A 25,563-nucleotide genomic window follows, 5' to 3' on the forward strand; every position below is an offset into this window, starting at 1 on the left:
TCTATCATTAGCGTATATTGGTTACTGTAGCACTTATGGCTAATCACGTACTAATTAGGCTCAAAAGTTTCGTCTCACGATTTCTCATATAACCGTGCAATTAGTTTTTCGTTCTATCTATGTTTAATACTCTATTTAGATATCTAAAGATTCGAGGTGATGTTTTTGAGTGAAAAACTTTTGAACTAAACAGCCCCTAAAGCTTGTGATTTGTGGAAGCCAAGACCGACGTCACAGTTGGCACGCACATGTTTCACAATTCATCGTTGCCGTGTTGAGTAACCTGCACATCACGTCACCCCCTGGCATCTTGTACAGGGTGAACGGCAGTGTGTTACTGTCCATGGCACAGGGGCGTATGTGATATGTCCCCCAGAAAAAATGGGGGGACCCGAATGGAGATATTTGACAGTATTACGCTGTTTCCGTGTAGATAAGTGTGTTTGGCTTTGTGCGAAATGTAGGGATCAATGTTTTTGGAATCAGGGTTGGGACGCATGGATGAAAGATTAAACGAGTAGAAAAAGATATACATCTTCGTGTTTTCATTTATGATTATACTTATAATTTAAAATTTAAATTTTTAACTTTAAATTAGATTTGATTTTAGGTTTTATCACTAAAATTTATTTTTTTAGTCTTGATTTTTAAATCGCTAAGAATACATATATAAAACTATTTTTCACAAACTATTTTTTAATAAATATATTGTTTGATATTTTTATAAAAAAGTCAAACAATCCTCTCATAGGAGTATGATAAAATTGCATAGGAGTATGATAGAATTGCATGTGCAAAACGGCTGAACGAAGAACGTAGGAAAAATATGTAATGGTTTGTTTGGAACTTATGAACCTAGTAAACTGTAGGAATCTTGCAAAACACTGTTAATCATAAACGCCCTTGGAATATTTTGAACTCATATAGACTTATTAAAAACATATGTAACTATTATTTATTTTTTAGGATTTGTTTTATCATTAAAGAACTTTAAATTTTTTTATATATACACAAATTTTAAATAAAATAAAAGATCAAAAATACGTTTACAAGTCAATAGTGTTTAACACTAATAAGATCTACGAGTACGCAAAGGAACAATGGTCAGCTATTGGCTAATTGGCCCATGTTCTTTTTTCAGTAGTAGTTTCCAGGCCACTATTGCCTTCTTTGTTGCATTGAAATAAGGCCCAAAATCATCCCATAAACGTAGGAAAAATATGTAATCGTTTTTTGGGGAACATATGAACCTAGTAAAATGTAAGAATCTGGGAGAACACTGTTAATCATAAACGCCCTTGGTCAATTTGTCCTCAAATTGTGGCCCTTTGAAGTTTTCATTGCTTGTTTAGCATTGGACTTAGCAAACAAAGGAAAAAAGATGTTGGTAGATGATTGAATTCCTATGGACTTACGAAAAACATATGTAATTATTATTTATTTTGTTAAGATTTGTTTCATCGATAAAAGAACTTTAAACTGGAATTTTTTAAATATATAGACAAAATTTAAATAAATTAAATGATAAAAATAAACTCTTAAAAGTCAACCGTGTTTAACACTAAAAAGATCTACCACTATTGCGTTCCTTGTTGCATTGAAATAAGGCCCAAAATTACCCCATATAGCCCAACTTATTAATGGGTTTGATTTTAAGCTGCAAATGCAATGCGGGCTTTGGATTAGAGATATTTAACAAGCCCAATGAGGTTGCGGGCTAGATTTACACATGAGCTTTTAGCATTGCCATGGCGTCCTCGGCTCGTTTCCGGGGAGAGATACTCGACCTCGGGGCGCTCCGGCGACCGAACCGCCGGGAGGAAGGACGCCGGAGTCCGCCCGCCCGGCGCCGGCGGCAGCCGTAGCTCGAGGTCGTGCTCCGCGCCGCGCCCACCAGCGTCGCGGATTATGGGATGGCGCTAGAGATGGCTGGGACGCCGCCGAGCTCGATTCGATCCTCCCGTCTTGATCTGCCGCTCGGCCTCTTCCTCCACGCCAGCGTTCGGCTCCGCCTCTTCCCCAATGCCGGCGTCCACCGCTCGGCACTTGCCGCCGCCCTCGGATCCCCCTCTCTATGGAGGGTCGCCAAGCCCCGTTGCCGCCGTCGCTGAGCCGAAGCTCGAGCTGCCGCCGCGGACGAGGAAGCGGTGAGGGTGCCGCGGCGGCGACGGAGCTCCGCCGCATTGCTCTTGCTCGCGACCTCAGCCGCTCTGTGCAGATCCGCGGTTGCGGTAGAACTCGCCCGAGGTGGAGCCTATTGGCGCCCTCCTCCTCTCGCGGTCTCGCCGCCGACCAGAAGGCAGAAGCACGGATTAGCCTCTGAGTGCTCCGCATTCTCCTCTGGTTGCCTTCGTATCAGCATTGCTCCCGTGGAAGTCAGTTACGCCATGCGCGGCACGTGTTTGTGGGATTGCCTGACCGAGCTGCTCCGCGGAGGCGGTCAGGGCCGATTCTGCTGCTTCATGAGGCTGCTGCTGATGTCGGTGGAGCTTCGTCTGGCAATCGATAAGATTGCACATTTCAGCTGCGACATGGGGCTACCTCGTGATTTCCAGACACGATGGGTACACATGCTCCCAGAGCAATTCAGGGTGGTCAGGTTGGAGCCTTGGAGGACGGCGATTGCCTGGAGCTTGTCTCTTGACTCTTGGAACCCAAACTGCGAAGTCACTGAGCTTGGGGAAAAGGACGGCATCATTGACCGGCGATGCCACTGCTAATGGCAATGCCAGTCCACCAGGAGAGATCTCACTACCATTACCAGTGAAGTTCCCACCAAATTTTACATGTTACTACAAATTCCTAGGATATTTTCATAACTATGTGAAAGGACGCAATACCGAGCAGTTTCATAAGACAATATACATATATCCTTATGCAGAGGATACACATATCTCCTTACGCAGAGGATGCCGAGCAGTTTCAGAAGACAATATACAAGATGCTGGAAAATAGGCTGGTGACCAATCACTTCAACGCATTTCTGTCGTGAGTTTGTTATGCCACAGAAGTTGATGAGGCTGCTTCTGAAGTACAATGACATCTTGTATGTGTCTGAGAGGGGGAAGCAATTTAGCGTATTTTTGACAGAGTATTATGATGGGACAGAATTGTTAGAGAAGTGCCCATTGGTGAGGTGAAAGGAAAAAGTCCTAACTTACCGGCTACAGAGGGAGGATCAAGAATTTTGGTATAATTTGCGGAGTTGTCTGATTCAGAGGACTATTTGTTTGGTAATTTTGATAGTGGTGGTGGTAATGATTCTATATTGGATATTAAAAGTGAATATTCAGACAATATCATGGATGATGACGCTCTTGCAGATGATACTGAAATGGATTTAAGGGATCTAAGTGATTGTTGCATAGAGTGAATATGTGACATCCATTAATTTAAATAGCAGTTTCTGAAATTTGTTCAATGGAGCTCCAAAAATAAACTTTTTTCATCATAGGGCAATGTTTATATTCTGTTACTCCATCACTCATGATATACTTGGATTCTTTATATAAAATCAGGGCTTATATAGACACTATGGCCGGTTGGTATGTCATGTTTGCTTACTGCTAAAAGCCTAGACCATTCATACTTTATGTTCATGTAGAATTGTAGATTACTTGGTTCTTCCTTTTTAAGTAATGAAATTGTCCAACCAAGATTTGTTTAACAGTCATGACTTTGTCTGATTTCAGTCTTCCATCCTTCTAGTTTGTGATGGATTCGATATTTACATAAGTACATAACTTCTTCCTATTTCAAAATATAAGCATTTCTAGGTTGTTTAGCAAATACTAAGGTTAAGAAGAAAATATTTTGATGTTCCTTAATAAATGTGATGAAGAGGTCGGGGGATAGGTTGGGTAAGACATGATGAATTTGAATAAGAAGTAATTGATGTGATAAGTAGTAGTGCTACAAATGCTTATATCATCAAACAAAATTTGAAACCTAAATTTTTTTATGTTTGGAATAGAGGAAGTACTATTTCTATTTGCCATCAGCTAATTAGATTTGTTTACACATTGACAACCATGTGCTGTAAAAAGGGTAAAATATATACTGTCATAAAGGGTGTAGAACCGGCCAAAATGAAAGTGTGGAAGTTGAACGCTAGTGCTCAGTAAGAAAATCTGTTTGGAGTATTTCTACAGACTCAAAAGAAAACATAGTACATAATTTTTCTGACAGCGAGATTTTGCATGTGTTTTTCCTGGACAGAAGCTTTTAGTCACTAAAGTTACATTAGTTCTTTGCTCTAGGTGCTATAGTTTTCAATGTGCTTCACATTTTTGCTCCAGCTTTTGCAATTCCACTTGCTTCAGACGTTGATCCAACCTACAGCACATGACCTTTTTATTTACATTCTGTAGCCCATTAGTTTGAGGAGTAACTGAGTTGTCTATGTTTGTCTTGTTCTTTTATAAGGTCTAAGGTTTTGCCGAGGAAAAAAATGTACAAGTCTTTGTAGTACACAACGAATTTATGTTTGAGCTACTGACGTGCACTTTCAGCAATTGACTACAATAATGGTATATGGAGACTTGATTTAGTGCTAATACCTGATAATGCTTTGTCCTGCTAAAATAATCCGTTCTTAAATAGGGGAGCAATTTTACTGATGACTTCAAAATAGGCTCCGAAACTCCGAATGGAAGTTATAACATACTGTACTGCTCATTTCTTTCCAAAGCTTGAAAATCTAGCAAATTGTGTATATGATGAAACTAGGTCCTGGTGCATGCAGTAGAAAGGATGTCTACCACTGGCCATCTTTAGGTAACAATGTTAAGTTCGCTTGATTATATTCCTCGCTGCATGTACTCAATTTAATTACTTTAGAAGAATTTAGAGGTAATATTGTTTTTTTTCTCTTCAAGATGACAAATTGCTCTAGCATGCATTCTCCTTATTTCCACTTATGATTTACAGCTTTAACATTGAAAAATTCCTTCCTGTTCGCAAACAGTTAACGTTTCACTTGAGCATTCACTGACCAAGTGACCAGTCTATTGGGAGATCCAACACCTCTGCTACAAACATGCTCACATGGCGACCAGAGTAAGGGCTTAATGCTACCACATGGGGGCATGGTGTCTCATTTATTTCCTGGATGGTTGCAACTTGCAACCATGAATGTTCTTACTGCACTATAGATCTCCCATACAGCCAACCGGCCATACGAGATTCCCTCTCTTTCGTTTTGGTTGAAAAAATATAATATGCTCATTTGGGAAGAGCCATGCTCCTTATATTTAAGGCTTAACACGGCCATGCATTATGACTAACTTAACCATCGATAGACATACTATTGCAGGTTTATCAGATTGGCCAATGGGACATCATCGGCACAAATTCATATTCTCTCGTTCAGATTTCGACACTTTATGGTATGGTGGCCACCACTCATAGGAATGATTATCTTTACATTGCTATTTTATTAAGATAATGAAAAAGTATTTTACATCTCTAGCTTCTTCATCTTGGTGCACAATGCATACAGAAGAAATGTCCAATATTCTTTTATTAAGATATTGAAAAAGTATTTTACATCTCTAGCTTCTTCATCTTGGTGCACAATGCATACAGAAGAAATGTCCAATATTCTTTCTCCTTTTCAAACCATTTTCTTAGTTTAACATTTTGGCTTTTGCTTAACACCATGACCTTAGGGGGCTGATCGTTTGACTTTTTCTATGAAAAAGCCAAACGGCATATTTGCAAAATAAAAAATAATTTATCAATAAAACATTTATATACATGTTCTTAGCGATCTAAAAGCCAAAAAATAAACTACAATAAAACCCTCCATAAAATCGACTCCAAATTTAAGGTTGAAAATTTAAATTTTAGCTTGTTATCATAAGCATAAGGGAAAAAATGAGGTTGTTAGCCTTTCGGTCTATCATCAAATCAGAATTCTTCTCTCCGTTGAGACTGACAGCAGTGCTATTATGGCTTAACATCCGCCTTGCCAATTTAAAGCGGGCTGGAAGAAGTTGCATAAGCAAGTCGCAGTAGTGTTATATATGCATCTCACCAGCCAAAGATCCATTGGCTGACTCTCGTTGGTACCATTATATTATCATTGTCCTACTGATCGTGACCAACGTTTCAAGAGCGTGGCATGTACCTGCAAAAGAAGTGTAGATCAATCCAGTTTCAAATGGGTGATGGTAAAGTAGGAACCGCCAACTGCACAAATGTGCTTCTAGATTAATCCATGTTGCTGTTGCTTTGAACATATGAGCTGACGGTCTTGATCGTGTGTTCATTTTATAGATGCTTAGATCATTGTGCATCTGGAATTTTTCTTCTTGAAGACCTATTGACGGTTTTCTTCTCCTGTCAGGGAAGTGGCTGTCAGGGTTGCTTTCTTTCACTCTCAAGACGGTGCCGTTGGTAATTAGAAATTTGACTACTACAATTCCTCTTGAAAAGTTTTAGGAAGCAGAACCCTGAAGTCTGAAGAAACAAAGGTGCAATGAATTTTGTCAGCAAACAATGACATCGCATGGCGTACCGTGTATTCAATCAGTCAATCGCTACACTACCATCTATCGGCGTAGCTGGTGGTTGCTGGTTAGCGGTTGAAGTGATGAGTGGTTTGATGAATTCTGGTTTGTGCAGTCGTGCAACTCCTGATATGCAGTCATGCTAAACTGAACAGTCATGGATGGAGATATTTTTGGATCCTTTTCTTTGCTTCATGGAAAGGAAAACTGTCCGCTCTACTACAGCACTCTCACCGAATGGTTAACTGACTCTTACAGTTGCAGAACTGGGCACCAAAGAAATCATCAGAAGATGGTTTTTTGGCAGGGAACGGCCTGAAAGCTGAACAGTTTTTTGCTGCTACCTAATAAAGAGGCCCTCCATGAAATCTCGTCCGCCACTTCCTTCTACCACTGCGCGGTCAATCAATAAGGGCCAGCTAGCTGATCAAGAATGCCAGATCAGTATCCAAGAAGCAGTGCAGGTGCAGCACTCTCTGTCATACTATACTACAGAACATGTACGTCCTCCTCCCATCAACATTAGTTAATTTCACAGCTTTGTAGCAGTGTCAGGGTTAATTCAAGGTGTTTGTTTAGTACATCCACAATAAACGTGTTAGGCTTAAATTTTTCCCAAAAACATCACATCGAATTTTTGAACATCTAAATGAAGCATTAAACATTGATGAAAATAAAAACTAATTACACAGTTATGAAGGAAATCGTGAGATGAATCTTTTGAGCCTAATTAGTGTATGATTACCCATAAGTGATACAGTAACCAATATGTGCTAATGACGGATTAATTAGGCTCAAAAGATTCGTATCGCAGTTTCTTGGCAGAATCTGTAATTTGTTTTATAATTAGACTACGTTTAATACTTTAATGTGTGTTCGTATATCCGATGCGATGTTTTTGTAAAAAATTTTTTTCAAACCGAACAAGGCCTTAGTGTCACAATAAGCATATGGAGCTGAAACGCTAAAGCATGGCAGTCACACAGTCGGCAAGAAGAAAACACATACCACTGCATAGAGAGTACTGCAATAACATGCACATTTTTTTTATATACATACTCCACAGCACTGGTGTTGCACATGTTGTGTAGTTACTACTGCCACAACAAAGCCAGTGATCAGTTAAGCCAAAGCTAGCCATGAATTGCTTATTGCTACCGGTGTGATTCCCAGTAGTACTTGCAGCACAGCATGGCAGCCTCACACAGCAAAGATGCATGTATATGCAAGAACACCATGCATGAGGCAGACCTTTCTTGGCTCTTGCCGTCTAAGAGCAAGTATAATAGCAGGCTATAAACTGGATATATGCTTATGTAGAGAAGAGAGTGAATCAGAGAGTGTAAGCAGACTGTTAGCTTGTAGCAGCTTGGACACATGAACCAAGAAACTCTGTAAGAGTGACATGTGGGTTCTGCATTAATGATGAATGACTAACTAATATATGGGTGAGCTAAAAAAAGACTATAAGAAGTCTCATAGTCAGCTTGTTGACTATATTATTAGCCTAGCTCTAATGGCATTAACTGCCATCTACTCACCCACCCACCACCATCCCCTCCTCCAACCCTCTCCCTATATCATATCACTTCCTCTGATCAGTCATCACTGCCTTGCCTTCTCACTTGCTGCAGCAGCTAGCTAGCTTTGGCTGGTTAGCTAGAGGAGAGGAGGGGGTGCAGCCATGGCGCGGGAGCAGGCGCTGCTGTCGACGGAGATCGTGAACCGCGGCGTGGAGCCGTCGGGGCCGGACGCCGGGTCGCCGACGTTCTCGGTGCGCGTGCGGCGGAGGCTGCCGGACTTCCTGCAGTCGGTGAACCTCAAGTACGTGCGCCTGGGGTACCACTACCTCATCAGCCACGGCGTGTACCTGGCCACCATCCCGGTCATCGTGCTCGTGTGCGGCGCCGAGGTCGGCAGCCTCAGCCGCGACGAGCTGTGGCGCAAGGTCTGGGGCGAGGCCACCTACGACCTCGCCACCGTCCTCGCCTTCCTCGCCGTCCTCGCCTTCACCATCTCCGTCTACATCATGTCCAGGCCTAGGCCCGTCTACCTCATCGACTTCGCCTGCTACAAACCGGCCGACGAACTCAAGGTAATAATACTTACAATGCTAATCACATTCACGTATATATCATAGTATATCATTATCGGAGTAGATCATTATCGGAGTAGATCGGTATATGTTTAAATGAAAGCATAAACTTAGTTGCTTACGTTTCAGATTAATCTCACATAAGTAAAGATAGACAGCTTTTTGTCTGAAAGAATAAAACATATTTTTTGTGCAAAATGAAGATAGATCGGTCAAATGGTTTAGATGTGCGCTTCTATGAGCACTTAAGAACTAAATGAAGGTCTCATATTGGCGCATAGCATCGAATTTCATCAATCATCAAACCCATATGATTCTTCAGTGATGAACTGATGATCTAGCTAGCTATGCCTGCAACACCTTTTGGATTTACTGGACTTAGTAGCTGAAATCTCAGAGTGCTAGCTATTCAAGTTTAATCGTGAAGAGATAATTCTTACAACATGTTAACAATATTATTAACTGTTGGATATGAACTTAACAGCAACACAAAAACTGGCTCATCATAAGTTGGCTTTTAGTTGTGAATACTACTGTTCCTGTACACCCATAAGTACTGGTACAGTGGTATCTACGGTGCTCCGCCTGATCCTTTAATTCGGTCACAGTCCTGGCCAACTACCAACAACACAAATGCTTTTAATGCAGCAAAAATTTCATATATATATTCATTTTTTGAGCACTGTCACAAATATGTCCAACACTGACTAAAATATTGAGCGTGTTCGGATGATTACCACTTTCGTTTTACTTGACAGCCCCTAGAATCTGTATCATCAATTTAAAAGAAATCTGACCACTGATTTTTGTAAATGTTATATCATTAGATCTTTCATATAAAGCACTTTTTGTAGTTTTACAACTTTACTGTTATATCCTACTGTTTTGTTATAGAATAGTAATGGTCAAAGTGGTGTCTCAGAATTCACAAAGAAAAAAGTCAACTAAAGAAGAATGGAATATAAATCAGATTCAGAGGAACGCAGGGCCATATGAGATTATGAGAAGGACTCGTTCTGTTAAAAATTATACCATGAAATATTGGTAATTCATTTATTACATATTGATTCTACAACTAATCACTTTACATGTCACTTTTAGTATAAATACCATCACAACTCTCCAGTACACAGGCTTTGACCACTCCTTTATTTTCCTTGTTACTGTATGTTAGTAAAAGAAATGGTAAAACATTAACTGAACATAAGCTCAGAGGTGTTTTACATGATAGTAGATCCAAACATCTAGCTGTATATTTCTAGTGTTACAGCCAAACTGTTACTCCCTCCATCCCTAAATGTTTAACACTGTTGATTTTTTTATATATGTTTGACCATTCGTCTTATTTAAAAAATTTACTTAATTATTAGTTATTTTTATATCTTTTCGTATATTGTTAAATATATTTTTATGCATATATATAACTTTACATATTTGACAAATTTTTTTAATAAGACGAATGGTCAAACGCGTATAAAAAAAGTCAATAGCGTCAAACATTTAAGGACGAAGGTAGTATTGTAGAAGGTGGTCATCCCAAATTTATATGCTACCTAGCACTAAATTTTGGAAAAAAAAAAGAAAGAACATCGGTAAATTTACTATTGGTTTAAAACATTATTGTAAAAATATCGCTAGAGCTGTCTTTCTTGAGACATCCTTGCAATATAAAAAAAAATCTAGTGGTAAATTTGCAAAAGTCCTCCAAAACAGTTTGTTGGCTACCATTACTTTGTTGGAGTATAAGAGTATTGGATGCAAATTAGGCAGCTTTGGTTGGGCCCCGGTCCTTGGAAGTGAATGGGCATGGCAGGGCAGAAGTTATGACGAGCTGGTAGGATGCTTTCAGTTATGGTCTGCCCGGCCGGTGACTCGATCGGTCGGTCGCTCTCACCGGCCTGCTCGTGTCATCACATACAGTTGGGAGATTGGGCACACACACATTCAATGAGCCAAACGATATTGATTGGTAAAACCGTAAGCCTGATGATTTTGGGTAAAACAAGTAACTTAACAACTGGTAAATTGTTCGATCTGATTTGTTCCTGAAACTGGTTTTGAGTTCTTGGACCGTTTCATATTGTAAGTCTTTCAGACTTTGCCTAAATTTATTGATTGATGTTAATGAATCTAGACAATGCTAAAAAGATTTACATTGTGAAATGGATAGAGTAGTTTAGAGTTCTTAGATTATGGTAGCTGGTGACGCTAAGGATGTGATATGTTGCATGGATGGTTCAGGTGTCGAAGGCGGAGTTCGTGGACCTGGCGAGGAAGTCGGGCAAGTTCGACGAGGATAGCCTGGCGTTCCAGTCGCGGCTGCTGGCCAAGTCGGGCATCGGCGACGAGTCCTACATGCCGCGCTGCGTGTTCGAGCCGGGCACCAACTGCGCCACCATGAAGGAAGGCCGCGCCGAGGCGTCGGCCGCCATGTTCGCGGCGCTGGACGAGCTGTTCGACAAGTGCCGCGTGCGCCCCAAGGACGTCGGCGTGCTCGTCGTCAACTGCAGCCTCTTCAACCCGACGCCGTCGCTGTCCGCCATGATCGTCAACCACTACAAGATGCGCGGCAACATCCTCAGCTACAACCTCGGCGGCATGGGGTGCAGCGCCGGCGTCATCGCGGTCGACCTCGCCAGGGACATGCTCCAGGCCAGCGGCGCCGGGCTCGCCGTCGTCGTCAGCACCGAGGCCGTCTCCTTCACCTGGTACGCCGGGAAGCGCCGCTCCATGCTCATCCCCAACGCGTTCTTCCGCGCCGGCTGCGCCGCCGTGCTGCTGTCCAACCGCCGCAGGGACTTCCACCGCGCCAAGTACCAGCTGGAGCACATCGTGCGCACGCACAAGGGCGCCGACGACCGGAGCTTCCGGTCGGTGTACCAGGAGGAGGACGAGCAGCGGATCAAGGGCCTGTCCATCAGCCGCGACCTCGTGGAGGTCGGCGGCCACGCGCTCAAGACCAACATCACCACCCTGGGACCGCTCGTGCTCCCCTTCTCGGAGCAGCTCCTCTTCTTCGCCGGCGTGCTCTTCCGCCACCTGTTCCCGTCCAAGACCTCCACCCCGCCGCCGCCGTCCGCCAGCGGCGACGCCTCGGCCGCCGCGCCCTACATCCCGGACTTCAAGCGCGCGTTCGAGCACTTCTGCATGCACGCCGCGAGCCGCGACGTGCTGGAGCACCTGCAGAGCAACCTGGGCCTCCGCAACGGCGACCTGGAGGCCTCCCGCGCCGCGCTGCACCGCTTCGGCAACACCTCCAGCAGCAGCATCTGGTACGAGCTGGCGTACCTCGAGGCCAAAGGCCGCGTCCGCCGCGGCGACCGCGTCTGGCAGCTCGCCTTCGGCTCCGGCTTCAAGTGCAACAGCGCCGTCTGGCGCGCCGTCCGCCGCGTCCGCCGCCCTGCGCGCAGCCCGTGGCTGGACTGCGTCGACCAGTACCCGGCACGCATGGACGCTTAACCATGTCGCCGTCGCCGTCGGGGGATGGAAGCCGGCACAAGGTAAGTATGCAGGCTAATCAACGAAAAAATTTACTGCAACGATCACAAGGCGCGATTCTGCATGCGTGCATGCAGTGATGCTTGGTTAAAGGTTCAAGCTTGGTTAATTTGTGTTGTTGGTGTATTAGCTGTGAGAGTTGATGACTACCATAAAAAAGTTGTGTAACACAATGTACTGAGGCATTGTGTGCCAGTTCTGCGATATGTGAACTTATCTACGTTTGATTCTATTATTTATACTGCTATGACCTTTGAATTAATCTTGTACGTGGATGATGATGAATCGCTGCTGCTATGGATTAACAGTTGTTTGAGGTATATATGCTGCATTTGATTCTTGGACTAGCAAATACTCCCTCGTTACTTCCGTCTTAAAATAGGGCTTGGATGAGATTTGATCCATTCTAGATAGCTATTCTTTTCGTTTCATGTTATAAGACTTTCTGAACTTATCTAAATATTGTTACATTGATGATTCTAGATAAGTTCAGAAAATTTTATGATAAATTTAGAAAATCTTATAATATAAAAGAGAGAATACATTTTAAGATGAGACTCGATCCATTCCAGTAGATTGCTACAATTTGAGATGGGGTGGAATAGTTGTATAGCATTTGATCCTTTTTCATCTCTATTTGCTTAAAAAGTGTCATATTTGTCCATCACCTCCTTTCACTTGCCGTGCATGCAGCATGTTTTCTCGTAGCGTTAATAACAACGGCAGGTTATAATGTACGGGCACGTTAGATAAAAAGATAACTATCATGAGATGGATCTCCAACACATGAACACACAGGCTTCAAGATATGGATCCTATAGATAAATCTATAAATCTTGTTAATTTTCTATGACAAAACAATCATAAAATAGCTGAAATGTGATCATGTGAATGAGGTGACTCATTCATGTGACCGTGATCCATCTCAGCTCAGCTCCAAAATTTGTTGAGATCTATTTGTTGTTTACTTGTTTGGTTTATTGTCAAATATTGCCCGTCACAGCTTAAGTTAAGCATGTCATATAAATATGTTAAATGGCGATAATTTTATTATAACATAAAAACAACCGCCTAAACTCAACACTATACCACCTACTAGTAGCGGTATTTTGGGATTTATTTGACAAATAATCTCTGTAGGCATGTTTGATAAATGGAATCGCGAAATAATACCCTACATAGCCATCCATTATTCCCACCTCATCTCATATTAACCCTTGCTTATTTGTATCTATTATTCCTATATTTTTATAACCATCTGCCAAATAATCGAATATGTGTATTTTGTTTCAAAGAAATCCCTGCATAACGGAGGGCATTTAATTATTTATCGTTACTACAATAACCCATATCATCCTATATATCTATGACACGTGGTTACAGGATCCCATGTCATAAACACATATATTAATTGCCAAATGCAAAAAGGATGAATTAGTAAATATCCCCAAAACAGGTGGTATAGCACACGTGTCTACACTCAGGTATTGTTTGGATAGGACGAAACTCAGGCCCATCGGCGGCCACCTTTGACAATTGGTTTTTTAACCGGAAACAGATTTATATACGATTAATTAATTATTAGCTATAAAAACTTGAAAAATAAAGTAATATGAAATTTTAAATCAACTCTCATATATAATTTTTTAAAGAAATATTGTAACATGAGTTACCGAATGCGGCCGTAAGCGCGCTGGGATTTTCAATGGGCCGAAATACTTTTCTGACTAACCACGGCTCCAAGGCCCTGACCTTTCCGGCCCATTAAAAATGCCTCTGAGGCCCACTTACCAATTCAGGCCCATGCGGCCCGCCTCGCCCCCGACGAGAGGCGTGGCAGGCGGATAGCAGTTCGTCGCTGCTCCTTCGGTATCCCACCTCCCGCACCGAATCCCAATCCGGATCCCCCCACGCAAAACCCTAGCTTTCAAATCCAACCGAATCACCCTCCCCCGCGCGGATTATTCCCGCCATCTCGCGCTCCTGCTCCGAGGATCTGCTCCTCGCCGGCGCCCTCTCCGGCGAGAGCTTGGCGGGACTTCGACTCCTGCCACTGGGTCCGTCGATTTTGATGGGCGCGAAGCTTACCCGAGAACCGGAAGGAATCCTGGACGACAAGATGGTTCTGCTGGAGTAGTGAGGTTTTTGTGTTGGGTAGGGTCTGGGCTTGGACGAGGCTCGAGTTGAGCTCGTCGTGGGGAGGCGATTTGTACGGTATTTGCTCTTCCTAGCGTGGTTGCTTCGGTTCGGGTTTGCACCGCTGCAAATTTGAGTTGCAGGATCTGCGCTTGCTGTGGTGTTTCCTGGCGCGGTTTGTATGCAATGCAGTTCGAGGATCGGGGAGATGGTGTTGGTGCCGGTGATGGTGAAGATGGTGGCAGAGTCAGAGTGGATGAACTTACCAGGTGAAGGAAAATAATTACTGTATATTCTATATTCAGCACTTTAGCATCGAGATTTCGTCTGTGCAATGTTTAGACGAAGTTATTGCTTGCCGTGATAAGTATGAGCTAACTTGCAAAGCTAGGTATGTTTGTGGATAGGAGATTTCATGAGATGCCCTGGATGTTAGTATTTAATAACCTTTTGCAGTTCCTTTTTTTTCCCCAATTCGAGTCTTCTGTATTTGTGATAATGTGAGAATGAATTTAAATTCAGAAGAGTAATTGCCAAATAGCTGATCATTATTGTGTATTTTTCTCGGATCGAGTTATGGAGGCAATAAAATTATCAAAGTCTGTCTCTCTGTCCATGCATACGATGGATGTGTTAGTTGTGCTGAATTGCTGACATTTTGGCCACTCTACTACCTCATACTGCATACTGGCAACACGTAAGATGTTGGTGACTACTAGTATCATTATCATTCAACAGCATGCCTGAAATTAATACAGCTCATTTTTTCCTTCAATTAAGAACTCAATTTTGCATGCCAATGAGACAATTACTAACTATTATGTTATAGTTTTTCAGATGCCTACGCTGTGGCATCAGTGCAAATGCGACGCCTCATATGCGCCGTGGTCCAGAGGGACGGAGGACTTTATGCAATGCTTGTGGGATAGCATGGGCAAAGGTATTCTAGTTATCCACCACTTATTGTGTATACTCCCTCCAATTCCAAATATAAATCGTTTTGGTTTTCTATATACAGGGAAAAGTGCGAAAAGTTATTGATTCTGATACCCCCATGGATAATGCCACATTCGCACAAATGGTTCCAGAACTTGGCATGGAATTTGATGATGAAGATAGAGCATATGAGTTTTACAATAAGTACGCTGGACATGTGGGCTTCAGTGTTCGTAAAAGTTCATCGGACAAATCAGCTGAAAACATCACAAGGTCAAGAACCTTTGTATGCTCGAGAGAAGGTTTTCGTAAGGACAAGAAAGGAGCTAAGGAAGTCAAAAGACCAAGGCCAGAAACAAGAATAGGGTGTCCTGCGCGGATGTCGATTAAGATTACATCAGATGGCAAATATCGAATCTCTGAGTTTTTACCAGATCATAACCATCAGCCAGCACCCCCATCAACCATGCATATGCTGAGATCTCAGAGGATACTCACTGAGCTGCAAACAACTGAAGCAGATTCCTCAGAAGATTCAGCAACATTATCAAGGTTTTCTAGTTACTCTTTGGTGAAGCAAGCAGAAGTAATTAGAGGTAACATTTTTCTCCCTGCTGATTACAGGTGCCATCTTCGTTCAAAGCGCAAGAAAAATATGCGAGCTGGTGATGCAGGAGCAGCTGTGAAGTACCTGCAAAGTATGCAGCTAAACAACCCTTCTTTCTTTTATGCTGTCCAGCTTGATGAGGATGACAAACTGACAAACATTTTCTGGGCTGATTCTAAATCTAGAACTGACTTTAGTTACTACGGTGACGTGATCTGTTTGGACGCAACCTACAAGATAAATGAACATGGGAGACCGTTAACATTATTCCTTGGAGTGAACCACCACAAGCAAATTTGCATATTTGGTGCTACCTTGCTTTATGATGAATCAGAAGAGTCATTCAAGTGGCTATTTGACACATTCAAGGTTGCTACAAATGGAAAGCAGCCAAAAACAATCTTGACAGATTGGTCTTTGGCAGCAACTATAGCTGCTGCGACAACAGCAGCTTGGCCAGGAACAGTTCATTGCCTTTGTCCATGGCAAGTGTACCAAAACTCTGTCAAGCACCTTAATCACATCTTCCAAGGCTCCAAAACATTTGCCAGGGATTTCGGAAAATGTGTTTATGACTACGAGGACGAAGAGACCTTCTTGCTTGGATGGAAAAGTATGGTAGAGAAGTATGATCTAAGAAACAATGACTGGATTAAAAAGTTATTTGATGATCGTGATAAATGGTGTCCAGTATACAATCGGCATATATTCACCGCGGATATAAGAAGTTCGTTGCAGTCAGAAAGTGTTAGCAGTGCCTTGAATAAGTCCTTGAGTCCACAGTTTGACCTGTTGTCTTTCTTTAAGCATTATGAAAGAGTGCTTGATGAGCATCGTTATGCAGAGTTACAGGCTGATTTTCATGCAAGCCAAAGCTTCCCTAGAATTCCTCCATCCAAAATGTTGAAACAGGCCGCTAACATGTACACACCCATGGTCTTTGAAATTTTTCGCAGGGAGTTTGAGATGTTTGTCGATTCTATGATTTATAGCTGTGGTGAGGTTGGAAATGCATTCAAGTATAGAGTAGCAGTAACAGATAAGCCTGGGGAGCACTATGTTAGGTTTGACTCTGCCATGTTATCTGCTGTGTGCAGTTGTAAAAAATTTGAAATGATGGGTATCCAGTGCTGTCATGTGTTGAAAGTTCTTGATTTCAGAAATATAAAGGAGTTACCACAAAAATATTTCATGAGGAGATGGAAGAAGGATGCCAAATCTGCAAGTACAGGCAATCAAGAATTTCTGAATGGTGTAGTTTCACAAACTCCAAGTTCTTTGTTGAATGTTCCCATGCCATTTATAGATTCACAACATGTGCAATCAAGTAGCCAGCTTAACCATGTAAGTTGATCGAATATACTATTCATTAAGTTTATTCTTTGTTCCTAGTAATGGTTGAGGTCAAATCTGCATGATCAATTACAGGACACTTCTGTATCTAACTTCCACCAGCAAGCCCTTCATGGGGGTGCAGAGGGAAGTCAGGTATGGCCCTTTTGTAGAGCTGAACTCACTTCTGCAATACTTACAGGTTTTTTGCTCTTCTCCTAGTATTTTGTTACGACATATCCAGTGCTATGCCACTTTCTGAGGGAAGCAATCCATGAAGTTTTTATGTAGTCAAATTTGTTGGAAATAATATTTACATAGATCACATACCATGACCATGGCTGCATACAATTTGGAACCACTGGTGACAAAAGAATATGCTCACAGTTTTTTGTGCACTTCCGTCTTTTAGTTATACAGAAGATTAGTTTCTATATGGAACACTTGACACAAGACTCGGGATTATATGCAAGATTTTCTTTTAAAATTTTTGACTTCTCATTGTTTTACAGGGTTATGTTCCCTTGGCAGGGATGCAGCAGCAGGAGCAGCAGCCGTTTATTGGAAGTTTCCGTCTGAACCATGAAACATGTTTTTTATGAAAAACAGAACTGGCTCTTTTGCCCTGTTGTATCAAAAACATTTTTTTGCTCTGATATTCCAAAGACAATGACACAAGACATTGAAACAGTCACTGCCTTTATAATTCCCTTGTAAATTCTAATTCAGTAGTTTTCAGGAAACTATATTCAGAGTTTAGATGCTGTTAGTTGGACCTTGAAGAAGGTATCCATTGTCATATGTATGATTGTTGGCCTAAAATAAGGTTGTTATTACTTCATCTCTGAATAGTATATACTTACTGTTATACTTCTGGTAGTTTTGGATAACCTTTCAATTACTTTCGCTGCCAAATGGACACCAGAGATCATTCACTCTTTTAATCTAATTTTCTTTGTTTCCGATTTACACTATTCGCATGATGGATTATTGAATTTCCTAATTACTCTCTTCTAGTTGCTCTAATGCTTACTAATGCCATTTTTCTAAGAAAAAAAGGTACTTCCAGAATGCTGCATGTTTTGGATAGCCATTTTTGCATGAACTGACTGACTTCTGTGGTTACAGATTACCTAACCAGATAATCAAATCCCCGTGCCTGCATTACTCAAAGCAAGACCTTTCCCACTACTGATGAACTATGTTGTCTCCTTGCCATTTGGACGAAGTTCAGTACGGAAGGTAATCAAACTATTTGTGCAGTCAGATTTCAGCGTTGACGAGTGTACCATTGTGTGAATTACTCGACGTCTGCAAAAACATATGAAAAAGAGAAGCGCAGCCTCCTGACGAAACAAAACTGAAAATTGAAGTACAGGCAGCAAATATTTCTCCTTCTGCTGTCCAAATCGTCATATTACGCACTATCACACACACGGCCTACGTAAGGTGGCAGAGAACAAGAAATGAGATGGGATCAAAAACAAATAGGCATCACATAAAGAAAATGATGTGTCGTTCAGTTCTTCGGTGAAGTTCTTGGATTGCTCTCCTGGCCTGTCATGGGCGTTTCTGACGAATTTGATGTCGCTGCTGATTCGTTGGCGTTGGCAGCTTTGGTCACATCAAAAAACCATTCCATCTGTTCCAGACTCCACATGTTTACTGATGAATCCACATCACATGGCACACAAACACTACATCCAAACCAATACCTGAAGCCAGACAACTTTCTACCTCCATTTGTCGAAGGTGTCGTTCTAGGTGTATACTTGGTATGCAGTGATGCAAAAATTACGAAAGGTTTACACTATGCAGAGGTGAGTTATACAGACTTACAGGGAGCTAACTAACCATTACAGCACAAAGCCAGCAGTTTCAAAACATGAATTGGGGATGGTATGATCAAATCAAGTGCCCAATGCCAATATCAATTTGTTGTGCAGTGCAGCCGTGCAGCTAATCTGCCAGAGAGCTCACACGGACACGCGCGGGGTTGTCCGTCTTGTCTCGCGCGCAACGCTCCAACGGGCACAGCGCGCGGCGTCGTATCCGAGGGCCGCCGCGCGCCGGTGCTTCCTTTTTCTATCGAACACCTCGCCACCGGCGCTGCTGCGACCCGCGACGACCGTGCCGTGCATGGACGACTTCTCCTTCTCCCGCTCCGGCCCGCAAGGCCGCCGCCGGCGAGGCGGGCGGAGCCCCTACGACGTGACACCTGACAGCTCCACGTCCTTTGCCGGAGGGGTCGGCGGCCCGCGGCGCCGGGATGTCGACGATATGTCGTGGCAGAGTTCCGTGTCCTGGCAGCCGGACACGTCGTGGGCGCAGCCGCACGGCCTCGGCGCCGCCGTCGGGCCCTGGGCTCCTGCCGGGCTGGGGAGCGCCGGGCGGCGTGGCCCCGCGCTGTTCCGGCGGACGGCGAGGGAGTACTACATGTCGAGGCGGTCCACCCGGCCGTACCGCGACCTCTCCTCGTCGGTGAGCAGACCCGTCGCCGCCGGCGGCAGGCGGCTGGAGCTGCAGAGCGTCGTGACCGACGCGAGCAGGGCCATCGTCGCGGTGCCCAACACCTCGTTCGCCAGCAACGACGACAGCTTCGTCCAGTCCGCCGTCTACTCCGCGCGCGGCCACGACGCAGGTGGCGGAGCCGGAGCCATGGTGAGGTACAGCGAGACGAAGCCCCCCGACTCCCGCGAGGTCTCCTTCTCCCGCGACAACCACGACCAGCTCTACGTCTCCGCGGCGGCGCGGCCGGACCCGCCCAGCTTCGGCTACGACATCAGCGTCGCGTCGTTCAGCGACCAGAGCCGGTACCACGGCGGCGACGAGGACGCCGGCGACTTCGACGACGACGACGACGAGATCGACGTGAGGGTCGGGAAGCCCGTCAGCGTCGCCGGGCTCTTCAAGTACTCGACGTTTCTGGACATCGTTCTCCTCGTGCTCGGCTGCGTCGGCGCCATGATCAACGGCGGCTCGCTGCCGTGGTACTCCTATTTGTTCGGGAACTTCGTCAACAAGATCGTCAACGTCGACAAGACGGAGATGATGAAGGACGTCAAGCAGGTGCGCCACGCATCGCCATGACCATCATCACTAAATCCACACAAAATTCTCATCTTTCTAAAAAAAAAATCCGAGCTTTTTTCGTTCTCTGTGACTGATGCAGATCAGCGTGTACATGGCGATCCTCGCTGCAGTTGTCGTCATAGGAGCATATCTTGGTGAGCGTTTTGATTACGAGCTCAATTCTTGGGAATTTCATGAATCCGATTCTGATCATCTGGTCGAGCAGAGATCACCTGCTGGAGGATCATCGGTGAGAGGTCGGCGCTGCGAATTCGACGTGAGTACCTGAAGGCAGTGCTGAGGCAGGAGATCGGGTTCTTCGACACGGAGGTGAGCACCGGCGAGGTGATGCACAGCATCTCCGGCGACGTCGCCCAGATCCAAGAAATCATGGGCGAGAAGGTAGCTGCTATCAACAGAGCACACGAAAATCGCTGAATCAAAGGCAGTACGCGACTAAAATGCTCGATTTTGGTAAAAAAAAAAAGATGCCAGGCTTCGTGCATCACGTCTTCACTTTCGTCTTCGGCTACGTGGTCGGCTTCGCCAAATCATGGAGGATCGCTCTCGCCGTCTTCGCCGTCACGCCTGTGATGATGGCGTGCGGCATCGCCTACAAGGGCATCTATGGCGGCCTCACCGCCAAGGAAGAGGTTTAACCGGCTGCTCGTCCTCTTTGCTCTTATGCATGATCGGAGTACGTTGCGCATGAACTGAAACCGATTTGATTTGACGGATTTGCTAGGCGTCGTACCAGCGCGCCGGCGACGTGGCGCAGCAGGCGATCAGCTCGATCCGGACGGTGCTGTCGTTCGTCATGGAGGACCGGCTCGCCGGCAAGTACGCGGAGTGTCTGGACGTGGCGGCGCCGATCGGCGTGAAGATGGGGTTCGCCAAGGGCGCCGGCATGGGGGTGATCTACCTGGTGACGTACTCCCAGTGGGCGCTCGCGCTGTGGTACGGCTCCAAGCTCGTCGCCGACGGCAAGATCAAGGGCGGCGACGCCATCGCCTGCTTCTTCGGCGTCATGGTCGGAGGAAGGCACGCACGCACGCACATCAACCTCGTGGCGCCGTTTCTTGTCGCCGGCCGCCGCCGGCGTTGGTGCTGTGATACTGATATCTGGGGAACGGTGTGTGCAGGGGCTTGGCGCTGACGCTGTCGTACATGGCGCAGTTCGCGCAGGGCACGGTGGCCGCGGGGCGGGTGTTCGAGGTCATCGACCGGGTGCCGGAGATCGACGCGTACGGCGCCGGCGGGCGGGCGCCGTCGGCGGTGAAGGGGCGGATGGAGTTCAAGGACGTGGAGTTCGCGTACCCGTCGCGGCCGGAGGCCATGGTCCTCTACAACCTCAACCTGACCATCCCCGCCGCAAAGACGCTGGCGCTCGTCGGCGTCAGCGGCGGCGGCAAGTCCACCATGTTCGCGCTCATCGAGCGCTTCTACGACCCAACGCGAGGTGAGGCGGCAACAATGGCGCGCGAAGAAAAGCACACGCTCCGCAGCTACACGACGCGAGATCGGTTTTGACGAAGCTTGTTTGGGTTGCAGGGTCGATCACGCTGGACGGCCACGACCTCGCGTCGCTGAACCTCCGGTGGCTCCGGTCGCAGATCGGCCTCGTCGGGCAGGAGCCCGTCCTCTTCTCCACCTCCATCATCGAGAACGTCATGATGGGGAAGGAGAACGCGACGCGCCACGAGGCCATCTCGGCGTGCGCCATGGCCAACGCCCACACCTTCGTCCTCGGCCTCCCCGACGGCTACGACACGCAGGTGACACAAGAACACAATTAATCTAATCTCGTAAGATAATCACGTGATTAAGAGCTTAATGTGGAATTCAATTAGGTTGGGGACCGTGGGGCCCAGCTGTCGGGGGGACAGAAGCAGCGGATCGCGCTGGCGCGCGCCATCGTCCGCGACCCGCGCATCCTGCTGCTGGACGAGCCCACGAGCGCGCTGGACGCCGAGTCGGAGGCCGTGGTGCAGCAGTCCATCGACCGCCTCGCCGCCGGCCGCACCGTCGTCGTCATCGCGCACCGCCTCGCCACCGTCCGCAACGCCGACACCATCGCCGTCCTCGACCGCGGGGCCGTCGTCGAGTCCGGACGCCACGCCGACCTCATGGCCCGCGGCGGCCCTTACTCCGCGCTGGTCAGCCTCGCCTCCGACAGCGGCAGGCCCGACCTCGCCGGCGAGACCAGCGTGCCCGGCGCTGCGGCGGCGTACGGCAGCTTTACCGACGAGTCAGGGTACGACGTGTCGGCGTCCAAGTCGAGGTACGGCTTCCAGACGATACGAGAGGAGGCGGAGGCGGAGGCGGAGAAGAAGGATGCACAGGACGCCAAGGTGAAGGTCTCCGTCTCCGAGATATGGGGGTTGCAGCGGCGCGAAGGACCGTTGCTGATCTTGGGGTTCCTGATGGGCATACACGCCAGCGCGGTGTTCTCGGTGTTCCCGCTGCTGCTGGGCCAGGCTGTCGAGGTGTACTTCGACGCCGACACGGCGAAGATGAGGCGGCAGGTGGGGTACATCGCCATGGCCGTCGTCGGCCTCGGCGTGGCCTGCATCGTGACCATGACGGGGCAGCAGGGGCTGTGCGGCTGGGCGGGCGCCCGGCTCACCATGCGCGTGCGCGACCGCCTCTTCCGCGCCATCATGCGGCAGGAGCCCGCGTGGTTCGACGAGGAGGAGAACGCGATGGGCGTCCTCGTGACGCGGCTCGCGCGGGACGCCGTCGCGTTCCGCTCCATGTTCGGCGACCGGTACGCCGTGCTGCTCATGGCCGTCGGCTCGGCCGGCGTCGGCCTGGGCATCTGCTTCGGGCTGGACTGGCGGCTCACGCTCGTGGCCATGGGCTGCACGCCGCTGACGCTCGGCGCGAGCTACCTCAACCTGCTCATCAACGTGGGCGCCAGGTCCGACGACGGCGCGTACGCCCGGGCCAGCAGCATCGCCGCCGGCGCCGTGTCGAACGTGCGCACCGTCGCGGCGCTCTGCGCCCAGGGCAGCATCGTCGGCACGTTCAACCGTGCGCTGGACGGCCCGGCAGCCAAGGCGCGGCGGCGATCGCAGCTCATGGGCCTCATCCTCGGCCTCTCCCAGGGCGCCATGTACGGCGCCTACACGACGACGCTCTGGGCCGGCGCCTACTTCATCAAGAAAGGCGACTCCACCTTCGGCGACGTGTCCAAGATCTTCCTCATCCTCGTCCTCAGCTCCTTCTCCGTCGGCCAGCTCGCCGGCCTCGCCCCCGACACCTCCGGCGCTCCAGTGGCCATCGTCGGCATACTATCCATCCTCAAGCGCCGCCCCGCGATCGCTGGTGACTCCACCAAGCGGCGGCGGACGATCAAGGACGGGACGCCCATCGGCGTGGAGCTCCGCAGGGTGACGTTCGCGTACCCGTCGCGCCCCGACGTGGCGGTGCTGAGCGAGTTCACGCTGCGGGTGAAGGCCGGCACGACGGTGGCGGTGGTCGGCGCGAGCGGGAGCGGCAAGTCGACGGTGGTGTGGCTGGTGCAGCGATTCTACGACCCGGGCGACGGCAAGGTGGTGATCGGCGGCGTGGACGCGCGGGAGTTGGACCTCAAGTGGCTCCGCGGCGAGTGCGCCATGGTGGGCCAGGAGCCGGCCCTGTTCGGTGGGTCCATCCGAGACAACATCGGGTTCGGCAACCCAAAGGCCTCCTGGGCCGAAATCGAGCAGGCCGCCAAAGAGGCCAACATCCACAAGTTCATCTCCGGCCTCCCCCAAGGCTACGACACCCAGGTCAGCTCTCCTACTTTTTTTTTTAAAAAAAAAAACTTAAATTTACATGTTTTTTAACCACAAAAACTAGCGGCCTCTCCACCTTCACCTAAACAAGTTTGAACATACCTATCCACTTAAGACATTGTTTGATTCAACTTAAGATTATTATAATCTAATTTATTAAAAATAAGCTGAAACAAATAGATGGATTATTGTAACAGATTATTAAAATTTCGATGATACGAGATGATACCAGTTAGATAATATCAATTAATATCATCCGTATCAGATAATATCATCTGTTTTATAATTTTGTCCTGTCCAGATGGGATCCTGTCGTGTAGTTGGCTTGGATCACCGGCGGAGCCAAGGGGTGGTTCTGAAAAATGCCGATGGCCTCTAATACCCTCAAAAATGATAATTTTGTCCATTGATATTTACGTAAATGATGCAACATGATCATCTTTATTGAGCGGAATGTTCTCTTTAAAATAGATTAAGTAGATGTGATGAATACATTTATAACCATAAGACATGATAAGAAGAAAGATAGTACGATAATATTAATTCTATAAATTTTTCTCTAGTCATATAAGCTTCTTCGAATCAAAATTTTACTTAACTACTAATTGTATGTTTTAAGATGTTTTATTCATATATTTCGGTGCACTTTTAGTCTATTCTATCTACACTTGCAATATATATTAGCATCGTTATATTTATTGTGTTTAGAAAAATTTTTAGTCGGACCACCCATATTCTAAGCACTAGATCCGCCACTGGCTTGGATTGTAACTACTTAATGTTTGAGTGATTTTGAGTTGAATTGTTGAACTGAGAATTGCATTTTGTGTCGATCAGGTTGGGGAGAGTGGGGTGCAATTGTCAGGTGGGCAGAAGCAGAGGATCGCGATCGCGCGGGCGATCGTGAAGCAGTCGAGGATACTGCTGCTGGACGAGGTGAGCAGCGCGCTGGACCTGGAGTCGGAGCGGCGCGTGCAGGAGGCCCTGGGGAGGGTCTCGCGGCGCGCCACGACGGTCGCCGTGGCGCACCGCCTCGCCACGGTGCGCGACGCCGACCGCGTCGCCGTCGTGAGCGCCGGCAGGGTCGTCGAGTTCGGCAGCCACGACGCCCTCCTCGCGGCCGGCGGCCTCTACGCCGCCATGGTGAAGGCGGAAGCGGAGGCACAGGCGTTCAAGTAGGTAGAGCACGGCACGTCGCGTCGTCGCCATGTCCGGCAATCTTGATGATGCGTCGATCTTATGCGTCTTCGAGAAAAGAAAATGTCCAGCAATATGACGTCTTATTTTGGAGAAAGTTTTAAATTAGGGATTTGTATGCTGTTCAATTGATGATTGTTCCACTCTATGTGTGTGGATACACGGGTACTCATCGTTTGGCTTTCTTACGAAAAAGTCGAAACGATATATTTGCAAAATAAAAATAATTTATAAATAAAATTTTTATATATGTTCTTGACTATAAATAAAGGTTAAAAATAGATTACGATGATTTTTTCTAAAATTAATTTTAAATTTAGAAGTTACAAATTTTGGCTTATAAGTAGGAGTGAATATATGAGGTGATAATTTTTTGGGGTGATGCTACTCAAGACAACG

At 46.5% G+C, this 25,563-nt stretch overlaps 3 protein-coding genes and 1 pseudogene across 7 annotated transcripts; all 4 read left to right on the top strand.

The window, feature by feature from the left end:
• Nucleotides 1-1,747: 1,747 nt before the first annotated feature.
• On the top strand, nt 1,748-3,658 carry LOC102705058 (annotated as a pseudogene).
• Nucleotides 3,659-8,132: 4,474 nt separating this feature from the next.
• Nucleotides 8,133-12,427, top strand: LOC102710188 (3-ketoacyl-CoA synthase 10). Its single transcript, XM_006649439.3, has 2 exons — nt 8,133-8,607; nt 10,849-12,427. The coding sequence occupies exons 1-2, from the start codon at nt 8,197-8,199 to the stop codon at nt 12,064-12,066; spliced, it is 1,629 nt and encodes a 542-aa protein (XP_006649502.2). The 5' UTR covers nt 8,133-8,196; the 3' UTR covers nt 12,067-12,427.
• A 1,579-nt stretch (nt 12,428-14,006) lies between these two features.
• LOC102710476 (protein FAR1-RELATED SEQUENCE 5-like) lies at nt 14,007-18,036 on the top strand. Of its 5 annotated transcripts, XM_015834205.2 has the most exons (6): nt 14,007-14,510; nt 15,079-15,181; nt 15,260-15,729; nt 15,802-17,128; nt 17,213-17,272; nt 17,629-18,036. In XM_015834205.2, the coding sequence occupies exons 1-6, from the start codon at nt 14,428-14,430 to the stop codon at nt 17,716-17,718; spliced, it is 2,133 nt and encodes a 710-aa protein (XP_015689691.1). In that variant the 5' UTR covers nt 14,007-14,427; the 3' UTR covers nt 17,719-18,036. The 5 variants fall into 5 exon arrangements, with proteins under 5 accessions (XP_015689691.1, XP_006649503.2, XP_015689690.1 ...); XM_006649440.3 differs by having other exon boundaries at nt 15,260-17,128; XM_015834204.2 differs by having other exon boundaries at nt 15,260-17,128; nt 17,648-18,036.
• Nucleotides 18,037-19,396: 1,360 nt separating this feature from the next.
• Nucleotides 19,397-25,375, top strand: LOC102705330 (ABC transporter B family member 19-like). Its single transcript, XM_040522803.1, has 10 exons — nt 19,397-20,185; nt 20,289-20,343; nt 20,415-20,590; nt 20,677-20,841; nt 20,934-21,240; nt 21,327-21,647; nt 21,740-21,963; nt 22,039-22,370; nt 22,425-23,961; nt 24,805-25,375. The coding sequence occupies exons 1-10, from the start codon at nt 19,397-19,399 to the stop codon at nt 25,144-25,146; spliced, it is 4,248 nt and encodes a 1,415-aa protein (XP_040378737.1). The 3' UTR covers nt 25,147-25,375.
• Nucleotides 25,376-25,563: the final 188 nt, after the last annotated feature.

Source organism: Oryza brachyantha, chromosome 3, assembly GCF_000231095.2.
Source record: "Oryza brachyantha chromosome 3, ObraRS2, whole genome shotgun sequence".
Classification (NCBI taxonomy): domain Eukaryota; kingdom Viridiplantae; phylum Streptophyta; class Magnoliopsida; order Poales; family Poaceae; genus Oryza; species Oryza brachyantha.

What these genes read in the sequence shown, in the direction of transcription:
- LOC102710188 (XM_006649439.3), top strand. Translation starts at nt 8,197, where the DNA reads ATGGCGCGGGAGCAGGCGCTGCTGTCGACGGAGATCGTGAACCGCGGC. An exon ending in AACCGGCCGACGAACTCAAG is followed by an intron (nt 8,608 to 10,848) that starts GTAATAATACTT and finishes TGGATGGTTCAG; the next exon opens with GTGTCGAAGGCGGAGTTCGT.
- LOC102710476 (XM_006649440.3), top strand. Translation starts at nt 14,428, where the DNA reads ATGCAGTTCGAGGATCGGGGAGATGGTGTTGGTGCCGGTGATGGTGAA. An exon ending in GTGGGATAGCATGGGCAAAG is followed by an intron (nt 15,182 to 15,259) that starts GTATTCTAGTTA and finishes TTCTATATACAG; the next exon opens with GGAAAAGTGCGAAAAGTTAT. An exon ending in GGGGTGCAGAGGGAAGTCAG is followed by an intron (nt 17,273 to 17,628) that starts GTATGGCCCTTT and finishes ATTGTTTTACAG; the next exon opens with GGTTATGTTCCCTTGGCAGG.
- LOC102705330 (XM_040522803.1), top strand. Translation starts at nt 19,397, where the DNA reads ATGTCGTGGCAGAGTTCCGTGTCCTGGCAGCCGGACACGTCGTGGGCG. An exon ending in CGTCATAGGAGCATATCTTG is followed by an intron (nt 20,344 to 20,414) that starts GTGAGCGTTTTG and finishes CTGGTCGAGCAG; the next exon opens with AGATCACCTGCTGGAGGATC. An exon ending in CTCGCCTCCGACAGCGGCAG is followed by an intron (nt 22,371 to 22,424) that starts GCCCGACCTCGC and finishes GGCGTACGGCAG; the next exon opens with CTTTACCGACGAGTCAGGGT.